The sequence below is a fragment of the Poecilia reticulata genome, chromosome 2 (assembly GCF_904066995.2).
Source record: "Poecilia reticulata chromosome 2, P_reticulata-male-v2, whole genome shotgun sequence".
Classification (NCBI taxonomy): Eukaryota; Metazoa; Chordata; class Actinopteri; order Cyprinodontiformes; family Poeciliidae; genus Poecilia; species Poecilia reticulata.
Genome location: NC_088831.1, coordinates 32447312 through 32467518, shown reverse-complemented (window position 1 = coordinate 32467518; position 20207 = coordinate 32447312). Strand labels below are relative to the sequence as shown.

General features: G+C 38.9%; 2 protein-coding genes across 3 annotated transcripts in view; both read left to right on the top strand.

Annotated features, from left to right (window-relative positions):
• Window positions 1–201: 201 nt before the first annotated feature.
• Window positions 202–2158, top strand: dap1b (death associated protein 1b). Its single transcript, XM_008404003.3, has 4 exons — window positions 202–359; window positions 1230–1326; window positions 1443–1509; window positions 1637–2158. The coding sequence occupies exons 1-4, from the start codon at window positions 290–292 to the stop codon at window positions 1751–1753; spliced, it is 351 nt and encodes a 116-aa protein (XP_008402225.1). The 5' UTR covers window positions 202–289; the 3' UTR covers window positions 1754–2158.
• A 2896-nt stretch (window positions 2159–5054) lies between these two features.
• tanc1b (tetratricopeptide repeat, ankyrin repeat and coiled-coil containing 1b) overlaps window positions 5055–20207 on the top strand; it is a 107744-nt gene continuing 92591 nt past the window's right edge. Inside the window, exons 1-3 of one of the 2 annotated variants that reach the window (XM_081603855.1) lie at window positions 5055–5237; window positions 5439–5689; window positions 16180–16273. In XM_081603855.1, coding sequence (XP_081459981.1) covers window positions 16213–16273 — 61 coding nt within the window. In that variant the 5' untranslated portion in view covers window positions 5055–5237; window positions 5439–5689; window positions 16180–16212. Of the gene's footprint in view, window positions 5238–5359; window positions 5690–16179; window positions 16274–20207 lie in introns of those variants that run through there. The other variant, XM_081603857.1, reaches the window with a different exon arrangement.

The window sequence follows — 20207 nt, the reverse complement described above, 5'->3', positions numbered from 1 at the left end:
AAAGCGACTTTGGTAAGAAAACTGCTCCGTTATTAACAACGAGTGAAACAAACTGGTTGAGTGTTCTTCTGGTTTCATTTCTTCCAGTTTCAGTTCTTCTTACATAGTTTCAACATCTGTTTGTTTTTAAAGAGAGGGAGAGAAAGATTGAAATGATGGGCGTGTCTGTGGCTTCCTGTAGATTCTGCGGGTCGCTCCTCCGCGTCTGAGCATAAAAACAAGCGAGTGGGCGTTCACAGCACTTTGCTGCCTGCGGATCTTCTCTGCGCTGCGGAAACTTTCCAACAAAATGGTGCAACAGCTCTCCAAATCTGGAGCAAAAGAGGCTCATCTGCTCAAAGCTGGGCATCCGCCAGCAGGTAAACAGATGTTCACATCAGCTTTTGTAGGTGTTTGTTTTGTTGTTTTCAGGTTTAATCAAAGCGTTTTTGTCCTGGCGCTGTTTGACCCAGATACACAGTCATGCAGAAAAACAAACACTAGCTCGACTTTGCTGCTGCGGTTTTGAAATAGTTCTTGTTTTCATGTTTGCATTATTATCAGACTACCTCTCTGCAAAAACGTTTTTCTGAAAAGCGTCCGGATGTTGTCGGATGTTTTTTTTTTTTCCTTTTAAAGGCAGGCCTTGTGGCGTAAAAAAAAACCAAAAAAAAAAAAAAACGTGACAACTCCGCTCCTGCGGCCGCAGTTTGCACACAAGGTGTTAATCAGTTTACTGCGGCAGCTTAGTTTCTAATGCTCAGCAAAGCATCGAGGTTTCAAATCTGCCAAAATCCAAAATGTAACTTTACGCATTTATTTCTATAACATGCAACTAAAATAAAAACTTGTGTAAATATTTAAATACACAAAAACATTGAAATACACATTACTTCAGAAACCCATTAACTAAAAACAGTTTAGTTCATCTCAGATAAGTCAAATTATTCAATACACATTTTTGTTTTGCTACAATCCTCGAAATGATTTTGGGCTCGTCAAACGCTCCCCTTGTGAATGATTGGTAAACCTGTTATTGCAAACCAATTGGTTCCTCTGAATCCGTCTTAGCCCCGCCCACTGACTTAAAACCTATTCCGCAACCTCGCGTTCTTTCAAACTTTCAAGTAACGCAGCAGAATACCCGAAGCTGATCACATTTTTAAAACAAGTCACATTTATTTGTAGTATATCTAATGCATAAAGTCAGAACTGAAATGAACACCCCTTTTATATTTTATCGTCGTCAGTGAAGGCAGGAGGAAAACGAGTTGCCAAGAAAACCCTGGAGGACGGATCTGCCCATGGGACTCCTGAGAAAGAGACGAAGAGGTCTGATAGACTCAGGTACGGCCCTCAATGTCGGGGCGGTGAACACGCCACCGCCCTGACTGAGTTAAGAAGCCTTGGCTAATTAAGTGAATCTCATTTGTTTTTCTTTTCTTTTCTTCAAACCCGTGCAGCCGGTCTCTTGCCACCTCCAACAGGATGCAACAAGTCGGGCTTCTTCTGACTGGGACTCTTGACAAGGTTAAAAATAATAATAATAATAATTTTTAAAAAATCTATTTATTTGGCTTGTTTAATTTAATTCAATTTCATCTAGATTTCCATAGTTGCACATTTATAAACCCCCCCCCTGCTTGATACTTTACAGCTGAGTCATGACTTTCCGGAGACCCCTGTGAGCGTGAGGCACAGCAAGGTGCGCCCTGCTGTGGAAAGGTCTCACTGCCCCCGGACCTTCTGCATCCAGCAGCCCAGGAAGTGGTGAATTTGCCTAAGAACGCCCCAGAGTCTGCTGTGTTCAGTCTGTTGTCAAACGTTAAACTCTTGAGGGGAAGTGGCAGGTTCTCTGTGAGGTGCTGATTTAAACCGTTTAGAAGAAAAACAACTTTCCTTTTGTGCTAAGCTTTTGAAAAAGAATCATAATGTTCAGCTTTGTGTGTGTTTTTTTAATTTTTTTATTTTTTTTACATCTTTTTGAAAATGCTGTAGTTTTGCTTCCCGACTTTTTGTGGGGGGAATGCATGGCAGATGGGTTAAAGTAAGTTGATTAATGGATTAGAGGCATGTAGGTGAAGCTTAAAAAGCCTCTTCTTTTGTTTATAGGCTTTCTTCGTTAAGCTCTGCATTGTAGATTTGTATAAAAAAAATAAATATGCCATCGCAGTTTGAATGTTTTTTTTTTCTTTTCTTCTTTTGTGTGCAATTTCCATTGAGTCGAGACGCCCACTAGATGGAGCCAAAATACAATTTCTAAACTGGGGCCGACAACAAAATGCATACAGAACGTCTAACCCTCAGTACCCTGCAAGCATCCTGCATATTTGCTCCAACACATGGGATTGAAATGACCGGATCAGCTCTGCATAAGCCAGTAATCTGAATGGAGAACACTGTGTATCTGACGTGAAACGGAAGTTTAATTCTTTGTTTATGTTCATGAACCTGGCCAACCTGACAGGAACGACATAAAATATGTTCACATTTTACCTTCCATGTGAAACCTGCAAAAAATATTTGGATTAGAAAACTGTTTAGCTATTGTTGCAGAGGCTCATGGGATAACTCTCACTTGCAAAAAATGCAAGACTTGGAAGGTTATCTTGCATTTTTTGATGCATATAATGATGCAAGAAAGGGCCTTAAACAGACCACAAAAAAATAGGGAGATACAGAACGACGCCTCTGATTTTTACCTCAACAAAAAACGATGTTAGGACAAGCAGCATGTTTAGTTCTATGCAAGAAAATTTATTTGACTATCAGTTTTGCATCAGAACCACTTTTTAGTGGCAAAACTGATTACAAAAATCACATTATAAAATTAGTTCTACAACCCTAAGGATTATATTCTGTTTGGGATTTAGGTTGCATCTTCTCATCCGTAGTGTATCCCACCTCTTGTATAATAATTGTAATGGAAAAAAAAAACCTCTTTGTTTTGATTCCAAGCTTTTATAAGAAACCTATAGGTCTCTTTTTGGCGACACTCAACTTTGCAGCTCTGTGTGTCTGACGGGATTAGTTAAAACCTTGTAAGTTTGAAAATACATGATCTCCTCCAACCCCAGCCCCAAAATGTGTTTGTGAAGTCTGTGCCCCGTTTCTGTTTCTGTGAACAGATCCACAAACAATATCTGCTCATTTGTTTGCTGGGAGCGTACACAACAGTCGCCTTGTGAACACAATGTGCTGACATCAGATCCCTCTGTGACCTTCATGCTGTTCGTGCACGCCTTTGATGCCATCTGTGTGCAAAGTTGAGAGACCTCCTCAGGTCTGTTTGAGGAGTCAGAGCAGCCGGTGGTCCCCTGACCTGCAGGCATGGGGGCATTTCACTGCCAGTGAGGGCCCATGAGGGGACCTGGAACTCACATCGCCACGGCAGAGAAACCCTCCCCCCCACTGTGGTGGCTTTGTCACAAGGGATGATAGAGAGAAAAACATGATGCTGACGTACAGTATTCCCATCATTCTTTCTTATTGCATACAATTGTATTGCCTCCAGAGGGCGCCACATACCAGGACAGAACAGCATGGGTGGATTTACAGAGACCTTGGCTTTTCAGGCTTCATCCATCCTCTTTTTTTTTTAAAACGCTCCTATATATTCACGAAAGTAACAGCCAATTTTACATCTTTCTCAGACTCAGTATGACAATTGATCATACTGTTACATGGCATTTATCTTATGTAATCAATGTATTGATGTATTATTTAGGCAAAAACTGTTAAGGCAGTCAGGAGAGAAAAGAATAGCTTGGTTGAAAAGATTCAAATCCACCCTGAGTTACTGGATCAATACTAGCTACATCCAAAATTATAACATTCATGTTTTATAAATGTTCCAGAATATGAACATTTTATTAATTATATTACACCTGATTTGCACAGAATAAATTGACTCATTGTGAATAACAAAACTATTCTTTTGATTATTCCTCTCTAGAGACAGGTAAATGTCAGCCTATGAGACGGTTTAGTCATTAAAATCTAAAGACTAGGATCTTGGTTTTAGTCATTTGAGGGGTGAATAAAACCATTTTAAAACAACAACAACAAAAAAACCCCAGTTCAGTGCAATTTGCGTCTGAAAGTAAACTAACGGTGTTTCAGTTCCAAGTTTAAAAAACAATGGTAAAGATCTGCAGTGAAAAAAATCAAGCTACCTCAGGGGCCCGAGGAAACAAAACAAACCTATGCAAGTGAAGCTGTATTTGAGTTGCAGGGCTTCAGACTTAAATCTTTGAGCCCAAGCTTGACTCAGATGAGTCCCGAAGCCATTCTATAAACTGCTGTGAAGAGAGAAGATGAAGGAAACAACGATTGCCGGCAGAACTTAACACTCCTGTTAAACTGACCCAGGAACGTTATTGCTGCACCTCAGAAACGAACATAGGAGGAGGGTTAAACTGTTCCCTTTCCATAACTGTATATTTGCCGTCTTTCTATCTGGTTGATTTCTGTGCATATTTACCACTGTTGTGATCATCAAAAGTCTTCGGTGAAGAAATCTGCCCCACAAACACATTTTATGTTATTTTTGTGTATAAAACACATAAAACTGTAAATTTGTTAAAAAAATATTCCAGTAGTCCACATTGTGCTGTTTGAGAGCTGATTTTTGCCTGTAATGATGTCACCAATGTATCTTTTGTCATGTGATAATTTTATAATAAACCAGTAATGAAAAAGAAGACATTATTTTAAAAGATTTTAATTTGGTTGACTTAATCTTTCAAGCCATATAATTCTGCAGCTATTATATACTGGAACTGTAGGGGGCGGCAGTGGTTCCTCTGAACACCAAACATTAAAAACATTGCCCCATTCACTGAACAATCACAATTAGAATAAATACATATTTTGAATTTTAATAAGTTTGAATATGAATTTCACAACAAAAAAAATACTTAAAAAAAATTGCATTATGTGCCTAATGCTGAAAAACAATCCCCTGACACTATATGGACAGTGACCTCCCAGGCAACATAAAATAAATGCTCAGTACAAGCTGAGGTGTATGGAGAGCCGATAGGCATGGACTTGGAATAAAGAGGGAAGGAGTAAACACAAGTGTGTAGGAGGAAGCTAATCAGCAGCCTTATGTGATGTCACTAGACTTATGGTGGCTTTTGGGAGTGTAGAATTTACAACATTCACGAAATAGTAAAACAAATAGAAAACCTGCCCTTTATAACTTTTTTTTAGGTGATTATATCAAGAAAGTGACTGATTTCAGAAAAACAACGGTGAGTAGCACAATATATAACAAATTTTCCACGCACAAACCTAGCTAAAATTGTATTACAACTTGCATTTATTTGGAACCAGGAAAGTGTATAACAATTTAATGTTGTTTTTTTTGAGGGAATCTCGTGTGGACTATATACTATATTCCTGTTCCTGTAACCCTGCAGCTTCTATCTCCTGCTTCCTTTCATGTCCATGAGGCTTTTCCAGTGGGAGGTGGGAGGACCGGGACTTTGTTCCCTGAGCTCTGCCTCCAGATGACCTCATGCCGGGGGAAAGAGGAGGAGGAGAAGAAGTAGGAAAAGGAGGAGTCCGCGGCGTGCTCGTAGTCTACCTTGCTGAATCAAACTGGGTCTGGGACTTGAGTTTGTGTGGAAGTAACGCTGTTAAGAACCGGGAGAACTTTTGTGTTTTCCTTTGGCGGCACTGTGATCTCCATGACATTTACCAGGTAAGACTTTAGACGTGCTGTTGTGAGTGGACTGTTGAGTGGAGGGTGTGTGAGGCGTTCAGGGGAGATGTGTCACGTTTTAGCTGGAAGTTTGTGAGGAGGAGAAATGCCGAGACATGCCCATTGAGTAGCCATGGGAAGCAGCAGGGCAGACAGCTGACTCACTGTAACTCCAATTAAATATTTCTGGCTCGTTTTAATAGACTCTCGTTGTTTTTTTAGTTTTTTTTATTTTAGTTTTTTAGTTTTTTTTTTTAGTTTGTTATAAAACTCTCTGAACGTTTGAGGCTGAGTTTGCTTTGAACATCAGCGAACACACCATTCAAACTCCAAAACTGGCGCTAAATGAAAGCGTTTCACCGCTGTTTCATCCCTCAGGACGCTAATGTGAAGAAATGCGTTGCGCATGTAGGTCTTTAAAGTAGCAGCGCTTTAATTGGGTTATTAACTAACTAACGCAGTTTAAATTTGGTCATTCCTCTGGATACGTTTGAGCGTGGTTTATGCAGCAGTGTGAAAAATGTGAGGACACCCCTCTAAATATTTAGTTTTCCAAATTGAGGCTTAATTAGCTTTTTGTTTATATGTAGGAAGTGGTTTAGTTGAACTTAAGCAACTAAAGTAAATCTCATCTTTCAAAAGAGCTCGTCAAGTCGGAGTGAGGACACCTTACCCTCCTAATTATTTCAACTTCGAGGTGTTTTTAGTCGTTTTCAAGTCATGGCAACAACACCTTAAGCAGATCAAGATCTAGGCTTTGACTCTGGCTTGAATCATCGCGTTTCTTAAATCTCACTTAGTCATCTATTGGACTAACTTGTGAGTAATTTTTATTGCTCAGTTTCCATTCTGCTTTAGCTTAATTTTAATATTTTATTTGCTTGTTTATTTATTTTTTCTCATGCCCCCTCTGATACTTTACAGTTTATGGTGAACATTTAATGGTGACCTGGATAGATTTTGTTGCAGCAAAGCATCTGCAAACCATGACACTTTCACCTATTAATGTTTGTCATTTGGTTGTAAAAGCTGGCACTGGTTGATCTTATAAATTTTCTGTGTCACCGTGGTGTTTATATTGCTGTTGCTCTGTAAATGCATTTTTAACCATAACATATTTAGTGGAACTGCAACTGAACTGCCCTCCAGCAGCACCCTGTTGAGGACTGAATACTATTTTGAAATTCAGAAATTCCTTAAACTTCAACCTTCGATGGCAAATACAAGGCCAGATCACAAATCCAACAGTTGGAGCAAAATCTGCAAATGTACTGATAATAAGGTACTTTGTACATTGAAAGAAAACTATATGTTTCATACATTGTTTATTGAATATTCTTCTGAAAGAAATCCAAAATCCAGACAGCAGAAAATCTACAAAGACTTCAGCCTCCTAAATGTTATGGCTCATGAATGCATCATAGGTTCTGCTTGTTTTGACTGAGGGTTAGTCATAACAAGAAATGCTATGCTTGAGTTCATACAAGGGAAAATCTATTAGATGTACCAAAGGATAAGAACACATTTTAAAAGAAACCAGGGATCCACTAATCAATTGGAAAGTGATTGACATCGCCATTTTTTCCCTTTGTGTTTGTGAAAATACCAAAATAGCAAAAAAAAAAGCAACTTTTTTCTGTTATTTCCTACTTTTAAATTCTATAAAAGCATCAACTAATAATGTGTTATTTCAAACAGATCATAGAGATTATATTGTGATTGCTTCATTGAAATAAAAACTAGAGCTGCAATAATAATAATTATTTGGTGGATAATCTATCCATTATTAGATCTGCCATTTTAGAGTTTGTATTTCCCAAAAAAGCTCAACAGAACTAATCTGATTCTGGCATCTATTGCTGGGCAAGTTTCAGCAAATCAAAGTTTGACTTGGTGTCAGTTTAAAGGAACTATTGATTATATAAGTACATTATATTGAGACATTTTAGTGAGATTCACATTATTATAAAGAGAGAGATAAATTTTAATGCCTCACTGATGAGATATTTGAAGACACTGGTTGTACTTCCTAAAAACTATGCCGACCTGTTTGATGCTCATCCCCGGTCTGTATTTTGAAACTGGATGGGGCATTTTATAAAAGCAAAAGCTAGCCCAGATTTATATGAGGGCTAAAGTACAGTAATTTTGTCCACCCACTTAAACTGAGTCATTGAAGTTTGACGACAGACAGGCAGGTTGGCTGTATATAACCTGAGCAGTTTTCTGGTTGTCGTCAGATAAGGAGTTGTACTTCTGTCCGGTGCTTTGAAAATCAAAGTTGTGTTTCAACGTCTTTAAAGGACGTATCAGAAGGGAGCTGACTTTGATTTTGAGCTCATAAATTCATTGATTCAAAGCCGTCTCTGGATCAGATTTATGAGAGTTTTTGTCTGTACAGCCTCCTGGCTTTCTACCTTGACAGCTTGTTTTGCATTAGAAACCCCAACAGGTGGGAAAGACGTTACGGAAAACCGTTGCGGTCAGATCATGTGACTGTGCTGTGTTAGCTTTCCAGTGTAATTTCATCTAATTTTACACAGATGATGAAACCATCAGAATGGATTTGCGTGCCTTTGGGCCAAAGCTTGATTCGTCCCAGTTGTCTGTTGGAAGATGCCTTCTTTACAGAGCAGTCATCTTGTTAAGGGTGGGGGAGGGAAAGGGGGGCGTCTTTCCCCTCTCAGTCTGCAGAGCCTGGTTCCCATGGTCCACGGCCAACTGGCCAATAAAAGATGCTGGCATTAGAGTTGCATTGTGATGGCTGAGGAGGGAAACTTACGGGAACCACTGACCCGACAGAAAGTACATACTGAGTCGTTGCCGTTATTTTGCTGAATGAATTTTGTCCTTCAAAGACGACTTCACAGCTTCTCCCAAGCAGAAAGTCCAGATTTAAAAAGTTTGTCCGCTGAAACGCAGTGATGCGGATTTCTGCTGTAGATGAGGCAAACGTCTTTGCTCCTGCCTAGCCATGTGACTGTATGGTATTTTACGGAGCAAAGAGTGTTACTCCGGAACGCATTATGTTGCATCACCTCTAATCTGCTTTAAACGAATTATGTTACTTTTATCTCGGTTTGCTTTGGCGAGCTACGGTCTGAGGAAAACTCTTTGAAACTCTTTACAAGTCAGTGTTTCGGTGAGCACAATGGCCTTCAACTTAAACAGGAAAAATAACTTGTGTGATCACATTGTTATTCATCGTACCTTTTAACATATTATCTGTCAGTCTGCCTCAAAGCCAAACTCTGAAATCATTTGTTGATTTTTATCTGGAAAGCATCAGCCACAACTGACGATTTTCTACTGGTTGTGTTTGTTCTCTCGTCTGCTGTGCTGGATTTTCTGTTTACAAAATAAGTTGATCCTCAGGAAAGTATTCATGTGTTCACAGCTTTGGAATGGAGGATCATAAACAAGGCCCTTTTGAAAAAATGGTATTGCGTAATAATATTAATGTCTTACAGAAGCCTTTGTTGTGCTTTTTGAAATGAACCGGTTGCCCCCATTTTATGGTATGATGACTAAAACATATGGTATCACGTGTAATGTGAAAATTTCAAATCCTGAATGTGTAAAGTTCTGCTATCGTTTCAGAAAACTGGAAAAAAAGATTATTCCTCAAACTTACTTAAAAGTTCAATTAACATTTATTTTACTTCAGCTTTTCGTTCAGACATAAGCAACACTATTTTGTGAACACCAGCTAAATGTAATATTTTCAAAGTGTTTATTGTGCAAAACCTTTTGCAGTTTTGTTTTTCATGGAGTTGCACATAAACAAGAAGTCAGATGCTTAATGGACAGCCTGCTCAAAGCTTCAAAACAGAGCTACAGCTGGTGCTCCGTTACTGTCCACAAGTAGATTAGGATATGATTTGGAGTCCTTCTTTTTAACCAGCTGTCTGGCAGTGCACAGCAGCAGTTGGAGGAACGGCGTCTGTACATCACCATATGTATGTGCGAACAGAGAAAACCCTCTGCGACTTATTAAAAAGTTAAAGACGAGAATGGTAGAAAAATGTTTGCCGTTATGAAATTGCCTGCTTGTCCCACATTGGCGTGTTTGTGATGGTTCATCATAAAGACGGAACCATCTTCTATAGGATTAAATATCCAGATGACCATCCCAGGTGTGGATGTTTACCCTCTGACTTGTGTTTGGAAGGACCTCTCAGTCGCAGCTGCTACTTTTTTACACTTAAGTTCAGTTCAGACTTTCTGAAGCTCCCAGGAATGGACAAGGGGCGCTTAGGAGATTAATGACATTAGTTTAACAACTTGTGTTGCAGTCATTTGTTCAGTGAAAACATGTTTGGGATGCAGATGCATATTAAGGTAGCTTCCTTTGCTGGCGCACAACACACAAACTGCAGTACATATGTCTGATCTCTTAGGAAGGCTGTTGCAGATAAAGCTCTTAAAAACTGAACATGTCCTTCTTTTGTTCACAATTTTACCATCTCCACATGTCACTGTTGTGCAGAACATGTGTTCTCTGGTTCCTTTACTGCTCCTCTGCTCTTAATCTCTGCATGTGGGGAGGACGCAATTAAGATGAGTGACTGAGCTACTAATAAATAAGTCATCAACAAAGAAGGCATGCAAACAAGATGGTTGTCCTCAGCTGGATGTGCTCTCAATGTAACAATGAATCAGTGAAAAATATCTCTTTGGCTTTATTAGATTGTCCCATCAGTTAACTAGGTTTCTGCAATAATGTTGCTATAAAACCATTGTTTTTTTGTGTGTGTTCAGTGTTAGCTTTACCTAATTTATGACATTTAAATAGAATCTTTTGGTAGTTTTTCATTGTATTGTAACTGATAAAGGAAGAATTGATTAGTGATAGAAAAGTTGTTCTTAATATGAATGATCAGATGAATAAATAACTTCCTCACTAAAACAAACTATAGTATCATAAATGGTTTGTTGCTGGAGCCTCCTTTTAGACTTTAAAGCATTCCTGTCAATGTTTTACTCCTGGTCAAATACCAGAGTTCCCTAGGAGGCAAATGTCAAATTTAGCTGAAGTTCCAGTGGTCCATCGTTTTTTTTTTTTTTTTTTTTTTCCTTTTCTCTCCAGAGCTTCATTAATTGTGTACTGGAAATCAATAATAGTGCCATCAAGTTTAATATGTTGAAATGAAAGAAGGTGGCAGCAATTCTCTTGAGGGGACAGAATGAAGTTGTGCGTTTTTGTTTTTTAAAGATGGGAAGGAAAGAGGAGGATAAATAAATGAATCCAGTTTAGTCATTTGTCTCTCTTTATTCTTACATGGGGTGTAACAAAGTTATTTAGTCATGACTGCTTTGTCTCAAATTGTCTAGAGGTACACCTTGCAGATGAAAAGATCTAGTCACTGCTAGAGCTGAGGCAGCTTTTAATTACCACATTAGACGTGAGAAACAACCAAAAAATGCTCAATCTTCTCAATACATCTCATCAGAGGTAATGTGTTGTTGGTTGTAATAAGTCCTATGAAGTTAAAATTTATGAAATTTGAGAAAACACAGTCCAAAAAAATAAATAAATAAATTGGTGATTTTAAAAGATGTTCTTCACTTTTCAATTCTTTTAGAAAGGGAACTTGTCAATTTCTACATCATTGCAGAATAATTTTTTCTCTGGATTTCTGTCAGCACTTGGTTAGATGACAAGTTGTACTTATCAAAGGGTTTTTGATGAATATCAGTATTCATCCTGCGGATTAAGTAGGATTAAGAATAAGTCTCCTCTGAGGGCAACTCTAGAAAGTGCTTTTCTTCGTGATTTATTTATTTTTTGCTCTGTTGTCTAAGTGACTTTAAAAAAACAAGAACACTTCCACCTTCTTCCTAGTCTGTTCCTATGATTTATTAAATGTGGATCCTTTTAAATTTCATGTTAGGTTTTCTATGCCTGATTAGGTGTGACTTTTGCCTCAGTTTGATTTTCATTAGAAGACAATAATTTAAATGAAAAGTAAATAAAGCTGCTGTTGAAATGTGGGTAAATAAAACAAATGTTTTAATTATGGCTGCACCAACAAGACATTTACGAAAACAAACAAAGCAAATGTACAAAACCAACGGCAACAAGATAGAAATAAATATTATATAGGCCCAGTTTTATCTGACCGATATCAATATGCTAAAAAAAAAGATTATTGGTCAGCACCAAAGATGGTAATAAAACATCAAGCATCCCTAATTTGAATTCATAATCCACTTTTTAAGGTTGTATAATCAAATGTTTTCTCCCTTGTTCCTCCTCATGGCCACACACTTCAGATTTAGTCTAATCAGTCCACAGGACGTCTCCAACTATTAATCTCCTGTGTCTATGTATTTTCTCAAAGGCAACTTTTTTTTATTTTTTTTAAAGTTTACTTCTTCCTCACTGATTGGCTTTTCAGCCCATATCTGTCACAGCGTCAGTCAACCTCTCTACATGATCATTTCCTGTTCTTCTGGTGTTGATGTGCACGTCTTACCAAAAACAGACTCATTTCAGGGTCAGAATTGTAAATACCAATATTAAGAGTTTTTTTTTTTGTTTTAAACAATTATTTTTAAATTAGAATGGTTTTAAACAAAGATCAGAAAAACATAATTAGTAACCATAACATGGTATTTTTAATGTGATAGTTGGTGCAACATTTATTAATAAGCAATTGAAAAAATATGTAAAAAAAGAAACACACTTGAGAAGAAGTGAGGTTTTTCCAAGGTTATGCATTTCCCTTCTGTTCGCTGGCATGAACACAGGAGAAGTCGAACCAGTAGGGTTGTTCAGTATAAATACCACTTCGTTTGTATTTTCCCTTCAGCTCTGGTGTGAATAATAACCTTTTGTTTACAGCGACTGACACTGCTCTCCTTCGTACCTAATCCCCACGCTTCCTGTTTAAAAGATTTTTTTTTTCTTCGCCATTGTTTTTAAAGCACTCGAACTCGCAGACCAGGCCGGGTCTGTTTCCTCCCCTCGTTGAATGGACAACAAGAGAATAGATAATTACCGAGTTCACATGAAAATTGAAATGTTCCACTTCTCGACAGCATTTATCAAAGCATTTCGAAGGTCGGCACCAGTTTGAGAGTTTCCACGTTGCTATGCCAACTGTGTTGAAATCCGAGCATGATTATTCATGTGAAACTGGTCGATAAAGACAGCTGGCATAACATTTCAACTGGAAAGCGAACGCTTAGAGTGGGAAATAGCTGTTTACTTGGAGAGGAGTGGTTTTGATTGGAGTACTTTCATTATTGTGTGCCACCTAATAAGAGGACAAAGTTCACTCTTACTCACCAGCATCCGGTTGAGGTAAATGCTTCCTTACCAGTGGCATTCTGAGCAAACAATCCAATTTTTTTTCTCTATAAAGCTGTTTTTCTTAGATAACTGGAGTAGCCACACAGCCCTATTAACCCCGTGTCATGTCAACATTGTGCAGGTGAGGATCTTTTCTTCTCAGCCTGTTTGGATTTGAACTGCATCACATGAGGAATGACCTAGAAAACGGGCACGTTGATAACCGGCGGCACCTTTTGAACCAGCAGAGACTTCAATTTCTCTTTCCTGAAAAGGACCCGTCTTAACGCTGCACTTTATTGTCACTTTAGGCGTTTTCAAAGTAACCATCTCCCTGCTGAAATATGTTTGGACAAAAATGCCACAAGGTCCCTACAGACGTTGGACAGCTACATTGTTTCTTTTTAAATAACCAAAGAGGGCAAGGTGGCCGTGGTTTTCTGCTGTTTCTATTAGTAGGTGTGAATGTTTACAGTCTGTTATGTCTGTTCTACCAGCATGTGTCTGCAAACCTGTGAACCTCTGAGCAGCTTTCGCTGCTGTGTGGTAATATTGAGAGGCCCCTTCTAAGGGGGCTTTGTATGTATTTGAACCCGTCTTAAATGGAGTTGGATGGACCTGAGCTTGAGGAATCTTGATCCCATCATCCTGCATACCACACAGTCCACGGCTCCTCTCTAAGGAGCCTTTCTCTGAAAGGTCACAGTTATGTCCCCAATTAAGCAGTTGTGTTCAATGGTATGTGCTGATCTTTGTGTCGTTGTTACATAGGTCTAATTAATGCCCGACAGTGGCTTCACTGTGAATAAAATGTGATGGTACAGTACATGACAGTTCTTATTCTGAGTTTTACAATGTGTGTGTGTGAGTCTGTTGCTGGTAGCTTTTGAAAAGGGGTGGGGGGGGGAAGGAAGGTAAGGAAAAAATTAGTCATGTTGTTTTTTTAGGGTTTTAAAACGGTGTATCTCATTTCCTTTGGGTGTTATTTGTTGTAACTGTGGAGATGAGCAGCGCGTTTCTATATGATATCACTCAACTGTTTCATTAAGTAGCCAATGTGGTGCACTGTGCCATTCCTGCAAAATCCGCACAAGTTTGTTGGAATCCAGAATGGCACAGTTATTAAATTTGTATAATATATCAAGCATTCTCCCCAGAAAACTTGCTAAACCTGGTGGTAATAGCTTGGCCATTATTTTCCTGTGCAATCCCGCTTGAATAAAATCTTGCCTATAGCACAGTTTGGCCTTTCTCCCCTTCCCTTGGATTCCCTCTGGTAGATATTTTTTACCGGGCCAATCAGCGAACAGAAGGAGAAGTTGTGAATGATGACGTTGGTTTTCTGCTCTGTTTTAGCAATGGCAGGGGGAGAATGTGAACGAAGCGGTTCAAAGCAGTGACTGGGGGGAAAAAAAGGGATTTTACTATTTTATAACAGACATAATTATCACAGAGTTGGCATTGTAATCTATTTCAGCATCTAATATCTCCAATTAGCATGATTGATGATGTGTTATTACATCGTCAACCTGTTTAAGTCTTGATGTCTCGATAGGATAACAATGAATGAACCGCAGGCTTGTCTCAACATGACGTAGGAAATTGGTTCCTTTATGGCTTTTTACTAGGGCTGCATAATTTAAGGAAAATATTGAAATATAAATATATCCGTTGTGAATAACTGTAATTTTCAAGACACTTGCTTTATTATTATGTCCCCTCAACTCTACTGACTCTAGGATCTTAGCCATTGATTAAAATACTGCTATTTGGGCATTTAGAGAAGTTTAGAGAAGAGTCTATTCAACTGGCTAAATATAAAAGAACTAGGCAGAACTTTAATGCATTCAACTCAAAATGGTACATAGCAAATATTGAATCCAAGCTTTCCTTGCAAATGCAATTGTAGAGATTGATATTTCAGCCAAGTTTGTGATTAAATATGTATAATTGACTTCATTTTTAGAAAGAGTACTGAATCTACTTCCTTAGGTAGAAACTTGGACACTAAAAGTGTTTTGTTTTCCATGATCGAAAAGCTCTAAATAGATTCTGGTTTAAGCTGACTGTTGCATACTGCCCAGCTGTTCAAGCATCCTCAAACACATCCAACCAATCATATGAAATGCTAAATGATCAAATTAAATCTAGAGTGGAGTACATTTCCCCAGCGTTGATCCAAAGCGTGTCTGTGAAGTCTCAAAATCAATGAAAAGTTAATTTATTGACTGGTCACAGAGGAGTTGAAATGATTTAAAGTTTTGCCATGCACCCCCCCAACCTCCAGTAACCAATCAGGTGGAGGGTTTGCTACAGAGTTCCATCCAACACCATCGTGGATGAAAAAGGGCAAATCGATAGCGTCTCCCACAGCAACAGTAGGAACAGTGAGATAATATGGAGACTGGCTTCTGGCTCAGAACTGTTTTTGTTTGCGGATGATGTGTCCTTATTTGGCTAAAAGCAATAATTTCAGTGGGAAAAAAAATCTCTGCTGTTACTAATATAAAACCATAAACTGCAGGACGCCAGGACGCATTTTTAAAGGGTTAGAAACAAAAAAAAAAAAAATCCCTTACAATCAACTGTCAGAGCTGCTGCTGCTGCATTAGGAATGTTTTAACCATGGTGCAACAACATACGACTAAGAATAGTTCCAGTGCAAACAAGCACAACCAGACAGGACCTTGAGTTTATTTCTTAGCATTTAACTCTGAGGACTCCAAAGACACAGCAGTCTTAGAAAGCCATGGATATTAATTGAAAGCCCTGTAGCTCAGGCACATAACATCAATTACGTGTGGAATTCGGGGCATTCGACCAAGTGTTTTCCTGCAGAAGACGATAACAGAACTTGTCCTTTTCTGTTCAAATATTGAAGCATTCTTTCCATGCTTTCCTCTGCCGATGACCTGCAGGTTTGGGAGTGCGGTGGGAAAACTCAACAAATACAACATTTACCCGCGGTGTTGTCAGGTTTTAGGAACGGTCTTTAACTCGTCGAGGCTGCTTTGGATAAACATCCTGCATCAGATGAGTTTCCTTTCTGCAGGTGCATGGACAATAACATGCATTTAACAATGAAACTGGTTGTGTTGCAGGACGCTTTCCTCAGTTCTCCTTAAGGAACAATGGATGCGTTACAGCTGTGGCTCTGCATGTAAGGGACTCACTGTACACACTTTTCCTTCAGGGGCCTTAAAGAGAGGATTCCAGGAACCTCACCATGTTCAAGGCTGTGCTGAAGAAGAATAGAGATGGAGGCAAAGGGAACAAGAAGGAGTCAGGTATGTGTATATCTGTTTGTTTTATATGTTTATTTCTGATTAAACTCTGAGGTTTTTACCTGGACACCCAATAAAAAGCTACATGAAAACTAATGCATATACTGGACAAACTAATGCAATAACATAGAGTAGCTAAAGAAACCAAATCAAATCAATTTTCATCTTAGGATTTATATTCATAAATATATTAGTCTTACATAAAAAGCACCCCATGGTGTTGTACAGAAAGATCACTGCGTGTTTCCTTTTGTCACTGTTACATAATGATATTGGGCTAAGACTACAAATTCTGGACTTTTAATTTTTCTTTTTTGTTAAAATATAAATGTAGTTAAAAAAGTTTGTAAATGATAGGATGCTGTAGTTTTGAAATATCTGTTTGGAAAAAAAAAATCTTTATTCCAAATATAGTGTCATAGTAAACCCTTTAAAAATAAATAGTTTTTTGTCTCGTTATCCAAATCTATATATTTGCACACTTTAAAATTCATTGCGCAGTTTCTACGTAATGCTGCCTCTAACCAGTGAAAATACACCAGATTGTGTTGCGTCAGATTGACTCGCTCCAAGCCTGAAAAAAAAGTTTGAAAACCTCCATACATGGTCATGATCTCATATGCATTATTTGAGCCTGGGCAAGAAAAAAAAAAAAAAAAAGCCATGCAAGGCATCAAAATAAAATGCCCTAGGTATATTAGGAGTTTGGTCAGTCTAAGAAGAAATGAAGAAAAGAAAATGAACTGCTCACATACTGCAGCCATCGCTAAATGCTTCACACTCAGAGACTAGTATACCTCCCATTGTTTAGCTATAATTTTGACTTGAGGTACACCCTTATTATGTCATAACAGATGTTTTACTTTGAAATTTGTATGCCAGCTGTGACTAACTACGCATCATCCTTAGCTGTACATTGAAGACTAGTCCGTTGTGCACATAATTTGCCTTTTCCAGAGATCCATCTTGGCAGGCCAGGGTGACACTGTGTGTTTATATTCCATCTACCAGCCCCGACCTGCTCCATCACCTCGGTGGTGGTTTCCACAGTCTGATTCAGCAGTTCTGATGTAGATGCATGTCTCATAGCTCTGCTGTCTTCGTCGCCTTTTGTTTGACTCAGTCAGTATTGAAATTACAGGGGAAAAGAGTTGCTTCACGCGCGCCGTCACACCACCTCCACTGCTTTCTAGCATACAACAGCAAAAGAAACGACTAAAAAGGCGTGCATGCACAGCTTTTCATGAGGCTGTTGAAACCCGTCTTGCACATACTGATGCAACACGGCTCCCCTGTTATCCAGGACACACCAACACACATCTACACTTGAATACAAGGGGGATTTGATCATGTGAAATCTGGGAGGGTCGACTGTTTCATGGCGGGATACAACTCTTTTTATTCCCAGTGTTACTTTTCCCAGTTGGCCCCCATCTATCAAGCCCAAGCAGCTCCTTGTCTTTTTCACATGCCGAGACAATAAAATCTGGTCACTCCTTTCTCTTGTTCAGGTCACTTCAGACAGATGAGAGGTCACAGAGTTTCAGCTCTGACCAGTGGCCACTGTGCCCTATTGTTGTTCCTCCATGGAGCAGACAGCCCTCTTCTTTTCAACTCAATTTTTAAAGTTAAACTCTGTGATTTAAATTTTATTTTACACATCATCCTCTAGTGGTTTCAGCATTTTCATGTATATATATATATATATAAAGACAAAAGGTGTGAAAAGCAGTAGTAGTGGCCATTTTCTGATCACCAGCATAGTAATGGTTTGACCTCCTGGTGCCAATTTTAGCTGACACTGATTTCTCTTTAAGAATTGCAATATACAAAATACTTCATTTTCTACTTTCTGTGTGTACATGTTGAGCAGTCTTAACAATTAAAAAGATTATTTAAAAAAGAACAATTGTTCCTTTAAAATAGCACAGTGTTGTAGAGTCCATAATGAGCCCAGTAGATAAGCAGTTCCACCAGGTGTTTGCTAGTTGCTGCTGGCTAGTTTGAAGGAGTTGAGTGGGGGAGTCACAGGCGAGGGCTGCTCTGTGAGGCCAAAGATTTTGAAGCTGCAGGGAGCTTCGTCTTCAAAGGCAGCGCTCGGTCGCACCAAGCGTTTTGTACAGCTGAATGGTTGCAGTGGGAGATTAAAAGATTTCTCAAATATACTTGAAAGAATCAAAGCAACACTTCAGTTACATTTGTGATGAGGGAATAACATAACGTCATGTAAAGCTCAAAAATGTTGAAATGATGAATTGCAAAGTCAAATTTCTTGTTAAGTTGTTTCATATATGCAACACTTTTTTTTAACAACTGAAGGTAACATGGTTACTTGATTATGCTATAAAGTAGCACTATGTGCATGAAAAGTATAACACCCCCTCTAAAAGATTATTACATGATTGAACATAATTTTCACCCCATCAGTAAAAATGGTTTTCATTAGTCACGACTGGCTTTTTTAACTAGGGCAAAACGTTGGGCAAATCTAAGCAGTATATTTCACAGTGGAAATAAATGGGAGGAAAGACTTTGATAATGCTATAATTGCAAGATACCTCAGCAGATGTTGCTTATGACTTTGTGGCTATGGACTGAAAGCAACTTAAATATGGTCAAGGAAACTTGGTCCTCATGCCAGATACCACTACAGTCATTAGCTCTCCTTTGGGATCTCCCCATTGCCAAGACCACAAAAACACAAACTTTGCTAATTCAGTCTCTCCATATTGTGCTCCTCCTAGATCTTTCTTCCCTTTTTGCTTCTGGAAATTTTCATCCTGCAAGGACTCCATGTTCAGATTCACTTCTTTTTTTAGTTTATGGTATCTGCTCTTTTGCGGTGGTGTTTCAGAATCTAAAATCAGGCTGTTCTGTAACTCTGGTTGCAAGCAGAGTTATGGTTCGTTGCATTACTGAATTTAAAGAACTATTATTTTTATGCAGAAATTTCAGAACTTCAAACATTAGTAGCCATGCCTTTTTTCTTTGTACGTTTCAGTAGCAAACGATCAATGAGCAATTTATAGAAATCTGACATTTTGCTCTGGTTTGGTTCTGACTAGAGGTGTGCCTATCGATCGGCCACCGATCATAATCGGCCGATTTTCGTGAAAAAGTGTATGATCGGTGATCGTCGATCACGGTCTCTTGTTGCCGATCACACAAACCGATCACCTGCATCTCATTTCGCAGCCTGCCTGTGCAGCTGGTCTCCTCTTTCCTTCACACTGCGCAAACGCGCAACAACAAATCCTAAGTGATGTTGTGTGGAACTATAACGCACTGAGTGAATGGGGAAGTTTGCGCGTTGCAGCGGAAAATTGAAGCACGTGGGGTGAAGCATCTCAAAATGCATCAACATGACGAATCTAATATGGCATAAAAACAATGCCATACTTGACAGAGTTTGACTACATCGAGGCTCACTGCAGTAAAAAGACGATCAGATAGCGGATAAAGCAGCGCACAGCTACAAACACTCACCCGGATTAGCATGACGGTCAGAAAGCTAAACAAATAACCCGCAAAATTATTTAAGTCTTCGAGCTGCGATGTAAGACGCTGGTTCTGCTCTCGCTGTTGAACCGCTGCTACGCTACAGGTAGTAATATTTCACAGACGGAGCGCCGCTTCTGCTCCACCTGGTAGTGACTCTCACACCGGACCTCTGCTTAAAGCTGCAGCATCTAACTTAATAAAAAATAAATAATTTTTTTTACGTATGTATTAAAACTTTCGCTGTCCTAACATGAGACAGATAATCTCTGAAAAAAATTATCGATCTCCTCCCTGTTCTGCATAATTACTCCGCTCAGTCAGAAACAGCCAATCAGAACTAGCAGTAATCAGCTAGCCGCCATGCTATCAGGAAGTTTTCATTCAGTAACTCAGGATTGTTTATTGTAATGGATCCTGTATTTGCCTTTGAATGTTA

Coding starts and splice junctions, on each gene's coding strand:
- dap1b (XM_008404003.3), top strand. CDS start 290: ATGGTGCAACAGCTCTCCAAATCTGGAGCAAAAGAGGCTCATCTGCTC. Junction 360..1,229: donor AGCTGGGCATCCGCCAGCAG/GTAAACAGATGT, acceptor TATCGTCGTCAG/TGAAGGCAGGAGGAAAACGA. Junction 1,327..1,442: donor AAGAGGTCTGATAGACTCAG/GTACGGCCCTCA, acceptor AAACCCGTGCAG/CCGGTCTCTTGCCACCTCCA.